Consider the following 14,570-nt stretch of genomic DNA (forward strand, 5'->3'; position numbering starts at 1 on the left):
TGTTTGTCTCCTTGTAGTACCATTTAAGTTGTTCACTGACTACCACATTAGTAAGAAGTTTGATCTAAGGGCTTGATTAGCTTCAAGTTGAACAGTGTTGTTAGAAATAGTTCTAAGCAGTGCTGGGCACTCCACATTACATCTTGTCATGAAACACAACAAGTCAAATTGACCATTTTTAGAGATGCTAAATTTGATCAGTGGGTTCAGGTGGAGACAATCTGACCCCTCCATTGCAAAGTGAGGTCCTTATAACCAGCAAGTTATCTACAGGATGATACTTTGTACTTTGGTAAAATTACTCTTGGGTTTAAGGGTGGGGGGAGGGAGGAAGCAAATCAGAAACTATTTAGACATTAACAAAATGAGAACACTGCATATCAAAAAGCCAGGAAAACACAAATATGGCAGAAGGAATGAACTTATTTCAAAGAAGCATACACTGATGAATCAGGAAAAATTAGATTTGACCAATAAACAACCCAAAAGCTATTCTAAGAAAAGGTTAATAAAATAGACAAATATTTAGCAAGTCAGACTGAAAGGAAAAGGAGAAAGCATGCAAATAAACAACAGGGGATATGTAAAAAATTGTAAGAGAAAAATGTGTTCCAGAAAATGGGGGTGAAATTCTGAGAAAATATAAATGACTAGGTTGGCTTCAAAAGAAATTTTAAAGCCCAAACCAGTCAATATGAGAAACTGATCTAGTAGCATTAGATGAATAAGCAAAATTAGTCCATTAATGAATGCAATTCACCACATTAACAGATTATAGGAGAAAAGCATCATGAAAATGATAATAGCTAACTCTGATATAGAAATTGCTATGTGCCCGGCTCTCTTCTAATCACTTTAAATATAGCTCATTTAATTTCACTAAATGCTCCAAAGGCACTTGAGCATTTAGCCCCACTCCTGATTAAAATTATAAAAAAGAAGTATATTTTAGGAATAAAAAGAAGCGTCACTATTCTAAAAAAGAATTAACGTATCTACTGGAAATCTCTAGCAAGGATTACCCTTGATGGTGGCATCAGGAACTTTTCATATCAAATGTCAAATTCAACCCACAATGGTTTAAACAGAAAATGATTTCACAAGTGACTTCAAAGTTCCAGAACATTCATCTAGATTGGCAATACCTGGATCCAAGGTTTCCCTTACCGGGGTACAAAAGGTTATTCAATTTGCAAGGGTATCACAATTTTGAAATAGCAACGTACCTGGTGCATATAAACCAAGATTCAATTTACAAAAATTCAAAGCACATACAATTTTGTCAGAAATATTTCAGATGCACCTGATTCTTTGACTTTGTCCAACTTCCTTCCAGTTGATTCAAGATGACTGTGAATCTAGAGAAATCAAGAGTCCCCTCTCCCACCCACATCCCTGCCTTATCCAATTTTTTTGTTTCTCCTCCCCTATCATCACCCTTAGAGTGTGCTTCTGCTCTGAACAAGGTGTTGCCTGAAGAATTTCTGGATCTCTCCCCAGGCGTGCTCCTGGGCTGCCGCGTGGCCCACAGGTTCCCCCCCCCAAAGCAGGGGGCAGAAGAGGCCGCGGCTCCAGGACGCATAGCACAGGGGCAAATAGGGCGGCTCTATGAGGTGGCCCGCCCCGGGGTAGAGCAGCATCCTTCCGTTGCTTCTGCCGTGCCTCCGCAGCTGGTCCAGGGCTTGCTCAGCGTATTCTCTGCTATTGAAGCATTCGTCATCCTCCCCTATAACGAAGAGGATCGGACCCTGGGCCTTTTCAATAGGAAGCACACTGTGTTGATTCAGTGCATCTCGGGGGTTCCCCTTGTAGTGACGGAGGCACAAAGCGCCCATGATGTTGAACTCCATGCGCTCCGGCAACGAGGGGATGGGTGTTATAACCAGATCCCGGTACTTGAGCGGAAATTCAAAGATGGCATTGCACCCATTGATGCAGACAGTGGCTGCCACCTCCTTCAGGTAGCAGGCCATGGCCAGCCCGATCTCTGCACCTTTGCTCACAGAGATCACTCCAATTCCTGGCTTTTGGATCTGAAGGAGAAAATAAAGGAAACCCATTACAGGACATTCTCTGAGAAGGAGCTGTCCTACAGGCCAGTAAGCTAGTATGATGGGAAGAGTTTGAAAATGTGGGGTGGGAGTCCTGGCACTAAGGTTTACCGGCTTTGCGACTGAGAGAGAATACTACCTACTTACCCTCCCTAAGCCTTACTGTCTTATGGGGGTGATAATATTACCTACCTTGTAGGACAGTTATGAAGATTAAGTGAAAAAATAGAAATTAAAACTCTTCACCCAAAGCAGAGCTCTATAAAGGCAAAAAGGGTCTAATACACCAGCAACATTAGACATCACAAGAGCAGAGGCAGGTAAGATTTTTGAAGAATCGAATTCTTCTCTCCAGCTAGTAAAAGAGGTGTCCCAGTTTCTTTCAAATATTAGGTAAGTGTAATTCATACTTAAATAGCATTTTACAGCTACAAAGGATTTGCATATTTGTTAAAACAAAGGCTAATCCTGGAAGGATTGGGAGTGTAAAGATGAAAGACTTAGATTCTGTAAAAAATTGAATGTCAGTTCCCAGTCCACTAGGAAAAGTAGTAGGTCACAGGAGGGAGTCCTTAACTTTGGGGTGGGCCCAGGGACCAGAGGGAAGGGAAGAAGTCTGAGGGATGAATGAGGAGAGGAAGGGCATTCTGGACAAACAATAGCAAATACATAGTGACCCTGTGTGTTAACTTTGCTCACAGTTGTATCCCCAGCACCTTTCTATCATCAGAATCAGCTGAAAAAAAAACTTTTAAAACTTGAGTTTTCTGAGATCCAGTTTTTTTGTTTGTTTGGTTTTGTTTTGTTTTGTGGTACACGGGCCTCTCACTGTTGTGGCCTCTCCCATTGCGGAGCACAGGCTCTGGACGCGCAGGCCCAGCGAGGCACGAACCCGCGTCCCCTGCATTGGCAGGCAGATGCTTAACCACTGCGCCACCACGGAAGCCCCTAAGATCCAGTTTTTTGAGAGCTACTTCAGTAGGTCTGAGTGGGCCCAAGAATCTGATACTATAAAATATCCCCAAGGAAATCCAGTGTGCCTCCACATCTGGGAACCATCCACGTGAGGAGTGGATTGGGAAGTGAGGGAGGAGGGCTGTAAATGGAGACGGGAAATTGATTAATGCACTATTGCAGCATCACAGCTGAGCAATGATGAGGGACTAAAACAGCGGCAGGGAGGGTGAAGAGGGTGTGATGTACTGAGAAAGAACCTAAAACACTTTGGGATGGGTTGAGGGTGTGGGGAAAGGAAGAGGGAAGAAACCAGATGGGCACAGGTGACAAGGTGGATTTATTGAGCGTTTACTATATGCTCGGCCCTCCAACAAGAAAACGGGGATTCAGGAAGTGTAAGTCTCGCTCAAGGTTACAACAGTATCAAGGGGGCAGAGGTGGGAATTGAACCTCTTCTGTGGAATCTGACTACAAATTGAATTTTGGCAATTGCCCTTTCTCCTCATACAATGTCACAAATAGTTAAATTTGAAGTGAAAAAAAAATTAACTTGAAAACATTTTACCTGGGATTTAATTCCTTCTAGGCAATCCTTTAAACAGAGCCAAATATGCTTAGGAAAATCACGTGTATATTTGATTATGATGATGATAACACTGAAGATGAGGATACCGGTGATGCTCCAATAGCAAACATATCCTATCTCTTCTTGAGAAGAGTCAAGGCTCCAGGAGAGAACGATGTAAGTTGGGGAGTCAGGATGACTTAACGGTTTGGAGCAAAGACATTGCCCCAAGGGCTCTGTCACTTACTGGCTGTGGAGTGTTGGCCTCTTACTTAACTGAGATGGGTATGCCTTCTCATCTGAAAAATGAGGACCATGTCAAAAGTACTAACTTCGCACAGTAATTATAAGCATTAAATGAGATAGTCCATATAAAGTATTTAGCATAGAGTCTAACAAATAGTCACTTAATAGAAACATTAGGTGATACGGTTGTTTTACCCTGTCAGGTTGAACTGTAAGAAATACCGGATATTTGAACATTTCTGAACTAGCAAATGAAGAGAATCATCATATACCCACCATTTATTGTCTTCTTTGTGCCAGTAAGCACTAAGCTGATCCTAACCAACTCAACAATCCTACGAGGTACGTATTATTATCTGCATTTTCACTCAACTGTGTGTGCCCAAGTCTAAACAGACTGGTGATATAGGCAGAACGGACATTTGTGATTTTTGATTTTTTTGGCTATAATGTTGCCAGGTAAAATGAAAAGTATTTTAAATACCTTGGGATGAGCTAGTAGCAAGTTGGCAGCTTCCTCAAAATATTCCAGGTCCACCTCCTGCAACTGCTTGGGCAGGTCTGCGTAGGCAAAATATGCTAAGGCCAGCACTGCAAAGCCGTGGGCAGCCAGAAGACTGGCCCGATACTCAACTAGACCCCCGATGCCCCCAAACAAATCAATGAGTCCTAGGAAAGGGCCTGCCCCTAAGAGCAAGAAAAAAGAGAAGAGAATGAGATCACAAAGAGCAACAAGAGGGTCGAGTAGGTGCCAGCGAAAGTACAGGCTGAGCAGAATGAGTTCCACCGTCACACACACAACGAAACGGCTTATTACTTTTAAAATATTGTGGGAAATACTAGTTTGCCAACAGTTTGATGCCCTTTGTTTTTGTTTTTATTTCCATGAACCATGTCTTCTAGATCATGAAAGATTAGTCTCACCTGGAGGGAGGAAAAGGGCTCCTCGCACACGACCTTCTTGGACCTGCACCCGCTGCATCTGAGGGCTGGAGAACCAACGCTGCACCACCTGGCTGGTCCTGGGCTGAACCTCCCCTGACTTTTGTAAATAAACGGAGTCATATAGCTCCAGAGTGATCCAAAAGGGGCTGTTCATCACATCTTTCTTAATCTGCCTCTCAAAAGCCTTCTCAGGCTTCAGAGACCAGAAGAGGCCCATAGGGTGGACCCCCACGTAGTGGCCGCCCAAGGCAGGAGCCTGCTTCAGGTCCAGCTCACCAGCCTTGCTGGCCCTGTAGAAGGCTCTGGACTGGTACAGATTCCCCTTCTCATCCTTCATAGATGCCATGAGTGTCACCGTCTGCAGTGGGGGCAGGCCTGTCACTCGGATGTGCACGGGCTCATCCGCGAGGGCACTTGCTGGGGTGGCTGTCAGCTGGAACATTGGCAACCGGCAAAGGGACCAAGTGGTATTTCCTACCCTGCAGTGAAAGAGAAAACTCTGAGTTGGAGACTTCAGTTCCAAGGAAGAGGCCCAGACAAGGCTTATATTAGGTCTGGCCAAGGCAGATTTCTGGATTCTAGTGCAAAATACACAGGACATTTGGAGGAGGGAAAATAGGGTGTTGCAGACAGTACTCATTATTCTCATTTTACATATGAGGAAACAGGTTAAGTGACATGCTCAAAGTCTTGTAAATAATTAATAGTAGAACCTGAAATTCAAGCTAGGTCTGACACTACAGCCTCCTGTCTTATCCATTACAACACTGTAGGAAATCTTAGTTTTGTGGTTTTGAGTAAGTTGAGCTTCATATCTTCAGTTGAGATCATTCCCAGGTGACCTATTTCACTGGTGTTTGTTAGGATCCGAGGGGGTAATGCATGATTAAGGGTTTATTGGAAGGATCAGTGCTGCTTTTCAACTCCCATACCTACATAAACAAGAAACATGTTATGCTGTTGTTTCTTTCTTTCTTTTCTCTTTTTTTAGTTTCCAATCCTTCCCTGCCATTGTAAGACGGACTGCCAGCTCTTTTCAGAGTTCCCATTATTTGTTCTTTTTAAGGGAAAATAAAACTTCATGATCTGCTTTTGTGGCTTTCCAACAGAGTGATAAACATAAAATATTGTTTGTAGCAAAGAGAATGAAATATACATTTGATCAGCTATTTCATACTCTCCTCATTTTATGAGCAAAATTTGGGGTACTCTCTCCCTCCTTCCTCCCTCTGTACATTCCTTCTTTCTTTACTTTCCCTCCTTTCTTCTATACCTCATTCCACAAAGGATTTGAACCTGCTTATAGATAAAGGAGGCATAAACAAATTAAAATAAAATAGGATCTGGGAAAATATGAACTAGCATCAGAGACACTGAATGAATGACAGCCAAAGGAAAAAAGGCAATCTCTCAGTTGTGTTGTTCTAATTAGTCTCATAGAAAGGGTTACCAGTTTCTCAAAGGAAAGGAAAAAGTGAGGCCTTTCCAGTATTTTCCTAAAAGAAATTTCTCATATGAAACTTTGACATAGGTATGCATCATTTTTCCAACAATATCTTCACACAAATGGTAGTAACAGGTGTTCTCTCAGAAAGCTTGATCCTCCAAGGGATCCTTGATTTTATTTTACAGAGGAATGCAAAGTGAAGGCTTTGGGGTTTAGATTTGTGAGCAGAAAAGATTCTGGAGAAAATAAACAGGCTCTGGCAGTGCAGGGGCAGAAGAGGGGTTTTAATGCCCAGTTCTTCACTGTTGAAAGCGGGTCTTTGGAGGAAAGAGAGGGTCAAGGAAAAATGCATTTTGTGCTTCTTTTAAGAAAGTGATTTTCTGCAAAGGACGCACTCCCTCCCACCTGACCCCCATCAACAACCAGCATTACTGACCATTTCAAAACTCATGGTCAATAGAATAATTTGGAATAAATAGAATGATTGTGAATGTTTTCCCTCAATACCAGCAGAGTTCTTGGCAGAAGAAGGTGGCATCAATTCAAACTTCCTGGGTCTTTCATATGTATCAGGGAAATGGGACCTGTAATATGAATAAGAACACCCCACGTCCCATGTGACATTTCAGTGCTCCCTTGGTATTTTCTGATCTGGTCCTTCCTATAACTCTCTGTATCTGCTCTTTCCTTCTTCCCAAAAAGAGACCATTAAGAAGGGGTACTTGCGTGCCCTATTCCACAAATTCTTCTTCCTTCTCAAAACTTCTATATAATTTATTGACTCGATATAGATTTGATTTTCAAATTGAATTAATTTGAATTAATTAACATAAGTACTCTCCTGCATTCCTGCGTGCATCCCGCATCTGGTCTTATTCTTCCAGGTGGACTGCAAATTCTTCAAGGGCAGCAACTATGTGTTAAAACTTTAGGAACCCTATTGATACTCATATAGTAAATTATACAATGTGCATGCTTCAGAGTTATGAAATTCATAACAGGGGCAGGAAAAAATAGCACCAAAAATGTAATTAAAATATTTTACTTACATAGTGCTTTTGTAATATAAAATATTAGACTCTCTTCCCAAGTCAGGGTCCCTCTTTATCTGAGAACTGCTCCCTAAAGCCCAGAGATGGACCCTCAGCAGCTATGTTTATACCATGTGACCTCCACCCCGGGGGGCCGTTGCTGACAGGATCAGGACTGGATACCTGATTCAAGGTGTGCCAGGGATGTTCCCCCCTTGCCAGTTTGGAATGGAGACCCAGAGTCACCAGTCACTCTATCAAGGTAAGGGCTAAAGGTGTAGCAAGAAGGCACCTAGGTAGCAAAATTTACTTGCATGACCAAGTCCCTGAAGTCCTGAAACTTTGCACTCTAGGTGCCCTCTTGCCTCAGCCTAGTCTTAGCCTTGGACTCTTTTTACATGGCTGTATCCATAAAATTCAGAAGCTGTAACCAGATAATCACAGAAAGACAGTCTTGCAGTAGAGTATGGGAGTTTGAGGAAAGAGAGAAAGATACAGGGACAAAGAGAAATTAGATTGCTCCTATCCTGAGAAACCCCTGAAGAAAGAAAGGGTAGGTCATTTAGAAGGTCTGTGGTTATATAAATAAGTGTCAGAGAAAAGAGAGATGGAAGAAGATAGGTTTCAGAAGACTTCAGTCTTTGAAAGGAATCTATCTTAGAGCTAGAATTTTATTTTGGGGTCTCAGCACTTAGCTGACTATGCTTACTGTTTTGTCTCCTAATTTTTCTGGAGCTCCTGTTAAATGTGTTAAGTTATTGATTCTGACTTCTCAGAAATTCCCCATAATGGTCATTAGTATTCTATGTCTAGATTTTTGCCATTTGCACCAAGGTATATGCAAGGGGTTAGATTATAATGAAACTTCCTATAAGAAGCAGGCGTTCTCCCAAGAGCACGTGAAACAAAGAGAGAAAGAGAGAGAGAGGTCACTTGATAAGTCAACAGTGTGTGCTTGTGAATGGTGTGTCAGGTTTCCTGACCAAAGACTAGGAAGCAGCCACATGATCAGCAATCCCACAGTCACTGCCTTTGGAACATGGGCTAAACAAAGTCACTTTTCACAGGCTGACAAGATAGGGTGTGCCCACATGAAGATCTGGTAGGGATCCAAGGCACAGTTTGACAGATTACCTCTTCAGAAGCTGGTTGTAAGTCTATCAGACCTCAGACTTATTCAAGCCTTGTGCCATCTGTTCTTTATATAACACCCCCTTATATATTCAAGAAACAAAAAAAATCCAGGATTTAAATACATACACATGGGGACTTCCCTGATGGTCTAGTGGTAAAGAATCCGCCTTCCAATGCAGGGGACACGGGTTCAATCCCTGGTTGGGGAACTAAGATCCCACATGCCACGGGGCAACTAAGCCCACACGCTACAACTTCTGAGCCCGGGAGACTCAACTAGAGAGCCTGCGTGCTGCAAACTACAGAGCCTATACACCACAGCTAGAGAAGAGAAAAACCCGCATACCACAACTAGAGAGAAGCCTGAGCGCTGCAACAAAAGATCCCACCTGCTGCAACTAAGACCTAACGCAGCCAAAAATAAATAATACATACATACACTTGTACACACACACACATACATGAAAGAAGATTTGATACCTATACACCAGGGATTCTCAACTGGGTTTCTGAGGAACTCCGAGGCTCTGCAAAATGTCACTAGGGTTTCCACAAGAGCTCTTAATTGGAAGAAAGAGAAACAGTTTTTGAACTTCAAGTGTGATGTGATGATAGTGCATGCAATGATGGAGGGAGACAGTCACTGAGCTGTTCCTTTACATGTTGTTCAGCCCCATAGGGTGGTGTGTGAAAGGACCACGTACAATTGGCTGAGACCATTCTCAGTTTGGGATGCAAGATTAGGGGAGGCTGTTGATGGCTAGTGGCGAGCTCGATGTGGAGAAGAGCATGGTGGGCTGATGTGTGCCTCTCCTTCCTGAATTACCTCCTCCAAACTCCCCTTATGCTCCGTGGACTGAGTTAAAGGAGTGAACAAACTCTATTGGTGTAATATGGAAGGGAAGTTGCATTCCGAAAAATGAATTTTTACACACTGTAGTCAGCTGCACCCTGACACTTTGTTATTATTTGTAAACATTGTGAAGTGTGGATAGTGTAAGAAGAGAATTTTCATACGGAATTTTTTTTAGGGAATTTTTCTCATTTTGTTACTTATTATGAAACTCTTTTATATTTCAGTAAGCATTCCAAATATGTCTGATGGTCCAATGGAGTGATAAATTTGAGGGTAAATTTAAAATGGGAAGAAGGGAATTGAAGGACTAGGGACAAAACTCAGAAGATTAGTGATGGAGAACTGCCATTTTCTGAGTCATTTGACAAGAGGCCACACACTGAAACACTCTGTCTTTACAGTGAAGCTACTTATCAGTGGAATTTACATCAGCTGGTAATACAAGATGTCCTGTTGCATTGGGTATGGTCTTTAACAAAAAACTAAAAAATGCAGCAATGGCTCCAGGAAAATGGAAAAGACAAATAAAATATCACAATTATTTGACAAGTAAAGGGGCTGGTAATTTTAAGTGGCCTTTGGAATTCAGCTCTCCCCTCATTTCCCTTTTTTCTGTAACAGCAAACAACTATTGAGCACTTACTAATGGCTAGTCACTGGGTAATATGAATCCACATAGTAAGGCTTTTCACTTTTCAGTACCCTTTTATGACCATTATTTCTCTTGACCCTTGCAAAAAACCTGTGGGAATAAAAAATTATTATTATCCTTACATTGTAAATTAGGAAATTGAGCTCAGCTAGTTAAATGACTTACCCAAGCTTGCCTATGTTGTTAATGATGAAGCAAGAATTTTAACCAGTACCGTCTGACCCTACATATAAACCTTACTTATCTTCCCCAGATGAGGGTAGACATATGAGAGCTCATTCTTTTCCCAGCCTCCCCCTCTTGTTTTTCTTTCCTACTTCTTCTTTGACCTTAACTTCATCTTTCCCTTTCCCTAACTCTGAAGCTTTTAGTTAAATACATACCCTGGTGTACAGGGTGGCAGGACTAGTAATGGAATAGTAGGAGTAAACTTTAGTCCACAAACCCACACGTGCATGAGATGTAATTTTTTTTCTATTTTTCTAAATTCACAGTAATTTCTATTTTGAGTCCTTGTTCCCCCAGATGGCAGAGATATAATCACAGAATTCAGAGCATCCTGCTTTTCCTGGGAGCTCAAGGAAGCTCCCTGTGACTGTGGCAGTGCTCAAAGACTTGGGGTTGGGAGACCCTATTCATGTAACTATGCATTCTTCTAAACCTGTTTTACGATGGATACCAGTGGTTCCAAATTCGGATACCTATAGGGGCCAGGCAGGTAATATAAATTTGTAGATAAAGGACAGAGATGAACAAAATGTAAGACTGCAGTGAACCTAAGACTACCTGCCCATCTAATGCATTCAAATGTATTCTATTAAAAAAATGCACACACACAAAACTACCCAACAACAACAACCAACCAACCAAAGGAAAAAACAACCCAAGGCATGGACCAAACGAAATACACCAAATGAAATACACCCATTTGTGACTTCTGAAATTCACATCATCTATTAGGCTTTTTGCAACATAAAGGCCAGGAAAAAATTTTTGTTTTTCTCTTTCCTGAAGCAATAAGTATCAACTGATCTCCCTCTGGAGGAAGAAGGAAAACAAGGTCAAATAAAAATACAAGAATGTGGGGATGGGAAGTGGGAGTGAGGACTCAGCCATTAATATTTCCAGTGGTATATGGCAAGTTAACCCTGCCCTCAAACCTTCTCCTTGTCACCTCTCACCATGCTGAATCTTTACGATTTTTTCCTGCTTTCCCTGTATTCCATTTCTATTGTCTTATTCTAATTGGATCCCAACTAATCCACATACTGCCATAGGGATTAATATCTTTGTTAGTTGTTAAGGCTTATTGCCTGCCAGGGCCCGTCCCTCACAGATTTTCAAAATAAGTTGTAAGAAGACTTAAAACTTATCCTGTTCAACACTCAATTGTCATCATCATCAATGAAGCACCTACACTGCGGGGACACCCAGATGAAGAGGGCTGTCCCTCCTCTGGGCTCTCTCTCTACCATGTCTCCCAGAGCACTTAATTCTTGAACTTAATATTAATGAGTAATGTATGCTGTGTGTACTCTCTCCTGTTACTTTGTAAATTTCTTGAAGGCAGGATCCTGTCGATGTGTCTTTGTCGCTTTCACTGCACAGGAGCCCTTCACATCCCATGTATTCATTAAATGATTGTGCATTTTCCTCTCCATTCCCATAAACTCTCATCCTTTTACCCAATTATTTCTCTCTCTTTACAGTTGCTTTTGCTCCCCAGTCTAATCTCGACAATGTTGTCAGACAGATCTTTATAAAACTCAAAAATAATCAATTTTCTCATCTGCTTTAAACTTCCAGTGGCAGCCAGATTCATTTGAGGATAAAGTCTAAATCTTTTGTCCTAGCACTTAAGACTCTTTGCAGGGGAATGGCTCTACCATAGCACCCTCGAGACCTTCCATGTTTCCACAGGAACAGCTTGAACCACCATATGACCTAAATCTGGGTGGAATGCCTTGTGATCCTCCCAGGAGCATGGCATGAGAAGCAGTCTTTACAAGAGGCTTCACAAGACAGTTTTCCCATCTGTCTCTCCCTATCTTGTGGGAGGCTGCCATGAGGCAGCTTTCCCATCCACCTCCCTGGTTCCAGAGAGGCATGGGACTCTCCATCTCATACTTACACCCCTTTAGGGCAGAGCTGCAGGCTCTAGGACCACTGAGTTGCAGTCTAGGATCAGCTCCTCAGCCACTGAATATCTCACAACTCTGTTGAAGACGTCTGGTTCCTTTTGCTTCAGTTCCATCCTTTTGGTGGGTGAGACAAGGACCCAGAGAGCTGCACCCTTGGCACCTCTTGCCTTCACTGCCTATATAAGTAATAAACTGTCTGAATCTAAAAGGGGCTCCTTATTTCTTTTCCAGCTGAACCTGTCAGTCTTGGACTTGGACTTCCCTTTGTGTTTGACACGCTTTATCATCTAATTCAATCAAAGCCTTTCACCACCACCCCCCAATCTATTTACTAGTCTAAGCAACCATCTCATTACAAACTAGCATAGGATATTGTCAAAATCTGCTTCTTTATCTGTCTCTCCCTTTTCTGCTCTATCCAATATAGTACCCACTAGCCATGTACAGCTATTTAAATTTCAATTCACTTAAAAATGCATGAAATTGACATTTAAAATTTAGCTTCTCATTCACACTAACCACATTTTAATTGCTCAGTAGCCACATGTTACTAGTGGCTACTGTATTGGACCATGTAGCTATAGAATATTCCCATCACCACAGAATATCCTACTGGACAGCACTACTCTGGATTGTAAAGTATTCCTCACGGGCAAGAATTATACCTTGTTCAACACTCTACTTCTCAGTTCCTAGAATAGTGCCAGTACATAGTGATCGCTCAGTAAATGTTTGAGGAATGAAGTGAAAGAATAAATGATAGATAAAAAAGCACGCAAAAAAAAGTTGAGTGACATATCTCAGAGAGAGTGTGAAGACAGAACAGAAGCCCAGTTGAATATTTATAGGCTACTTCTGAAGATGGAAAATTCCTCAAAATCCAATGGGATACAATTTCCAGGGTTCCTCACTTCTTTGCAGCAGAAGGCAGGACTGTCCATGAAACAGTTAATGTACACTGCAGACTGTCAGTGAAACCAAAGATAGAAAGCAGCCAGAGGGCAAGAAACAAGAACTCAGCTGCCTCTCACAGGCATAGCCTCCTGGTGGCTGGAGAGGGAGCCCTCAGCAAAATGGAAGCAATCTGATAGGGTCTGATAGCTGATAGCTGCATTGTTGAGCACGTTTCAGACCCCCCCCAGAGTCCCAGGGGGAAGGACGGGGATCACGCCTGCACCACTGGGAGACCTTGACCTGTTAGAGGAAGGGCAGTCAAGAACTGGCGGGACATCAACACATCAGAAGGCAGGAAACAAAGAATAAAAGAGAGCGAAAGGTCCCGTGGAAGTTAAAATTACCATATTACCAATCAAGAAACAAAAATTCCATTTCCTTTAGGATCCTGTTGCTTTTCTTCCTTCATCACAGCACTTCCTCCTCCCAATAAAGCCCAGAGAAAAATTCTTTGAGTCAAGAAACATCTCTCCAGGGACTTCCCTGGTGACGCAGTGGTTAAGAATCCGCCTGCCAGTGCAGGGGACACGGGTTCAAGCCCTGGTCCAGGAAGATCCCACATGCCACAAAGCAACTAAGCCCATGCGCCATAACTACTGAGCCTGCGCTCTAGAGCCCGTAAGCCACTACTGAGCCCACGCACCTAGAGCCCGTGCTCCGCAACAAGAGAAGCCACTGCAATGAGAAGCCCGCGCACCACAACGAAGAGCAGCCCCTGCTCACCGCAACTAGAGAAAGCCTGCACACAGCAACGAAGACCCAAAGCAGCCAAAAATTAATTAATTAATTTATTAAATGTAAATAAAAAACAATCTCTCCATTGGTCACATTAGGCTGGACCCTGACTTCTGCAGCCAAGTGTGCATTTCACCTCCAAAATAGTCTCTAAACAGTCTTCTGGTTAGGTTTATGCATCTGACATAAATCAGCGTTTGAACAATAAACTACCTGGGATAGTAATTTCTGGTTCTTCAGAGAACTGTGCTACCCACTGAGGTGAGCGAAACATACACAGAAAGACAAAGCAGCCTTCCCCGGTTCCCTGCTGCTGAAATCAGAAAGCAGACCTTTTCTACTTGGCCACGACAGCCCTGACTCACCCTGAATTCGGCTGCAGGAAGCAGTCTGGAGCGGGATGGCTTACTGAGCCGGCTAGAAGCACTGGACACTTGCCTATTGCTTGCTAATTTAGATCGTTCAAAATACCCCAGCCTACTGTTCAAAGTTGAGATTGTCTCCATAGAAACCATCAGCTGCTCCTTTTTTTTTTTTTTTTTAAGTTCCCAGGGACAGGGCTACGAGCACGTGCTGCCACAGGGTCTGGGCAGAGGCTCTGTTTAGCTGGTGTGCCTTTCAATCCAGGTGTTTCATAAAGGAATGTTTTATTTCATCACATAGGTCTGGTTTCTACACCTCTTCCCTGGACTCCTCTCAACTCCTGGCTCTCTTCTCCTTTGCTTCAATTCCGTCTCTATCTCCTCCTCTAAGTCAGTGGTCTCTTAGGCAGCTGCCTTTTTAGTGGTTTCTAAGATGAGTCCCAAATATCCATCTTCAGAGTGGTGCGGGTTTCAGACTCATCTGACAAGTCTGT

At 42.6% G+C, this 14,570-nt stretch overlaps 1 protein-coding gene across 2 annotated transcripts in view; it reads right to left on the minus strand.

Annotated features, from left to right (window-relative positions):
- Positions 1 to 329: 329 nt before the first annotated feature.
- LOC101284164 (acyl-coenzyme A amino acid N-acyltransferase 2) overlaps positions 330 to 14,570 on the minus strand; it is an 81,537-nt gene continuing 67,296 nt past the window's right edge. The window contains exons 1-4 of one of the 2 annotated variants that reach the window (XM_004271533.3): positions 14,080 to 14,223; positions 4,744 to 5,243; positions 4,304 to 4,506; positions 330 to 2,033 (exon numbers count right to left, since the gene is read on the minus strand). In XM_004271533.3, the coding sequence (XP_004271581.1) occupies positions 1,440 to 2,033; positions 4,304 to 4,506; positions 4,744 to 5,206 (1,260 nt within the window). In that variant the 5' untranslated portion in view covers positions 5,207 to 5,243; positions 14,080 to 14,223 and the 3' untranslated portion in view covers positions 330 to 1,439. Of the gene's footprint in view, positions 2,034 to 4,303; positions 4,507 to 4,743; positions 5,244 to 14,079; positions 14,224 to 14,570 lie in introns of those variants that run through there. The other variant, XM_049710979.1, reaches the window with a different exon arrangement.

Source organism: Orcinus orca, chromosome 6 (genome assembly GCF_937001465.1).
Source record: "Orcinus orca chromosome 6, mOrcOrc1.1, whole genome shotgun sequence".
Taxonomy (NCBI): Eukaryota; Metazoa; Chordata; class Mammalia; order Artiodactyla; family Delphinidae; genus Orcinus; species Orcinus orca.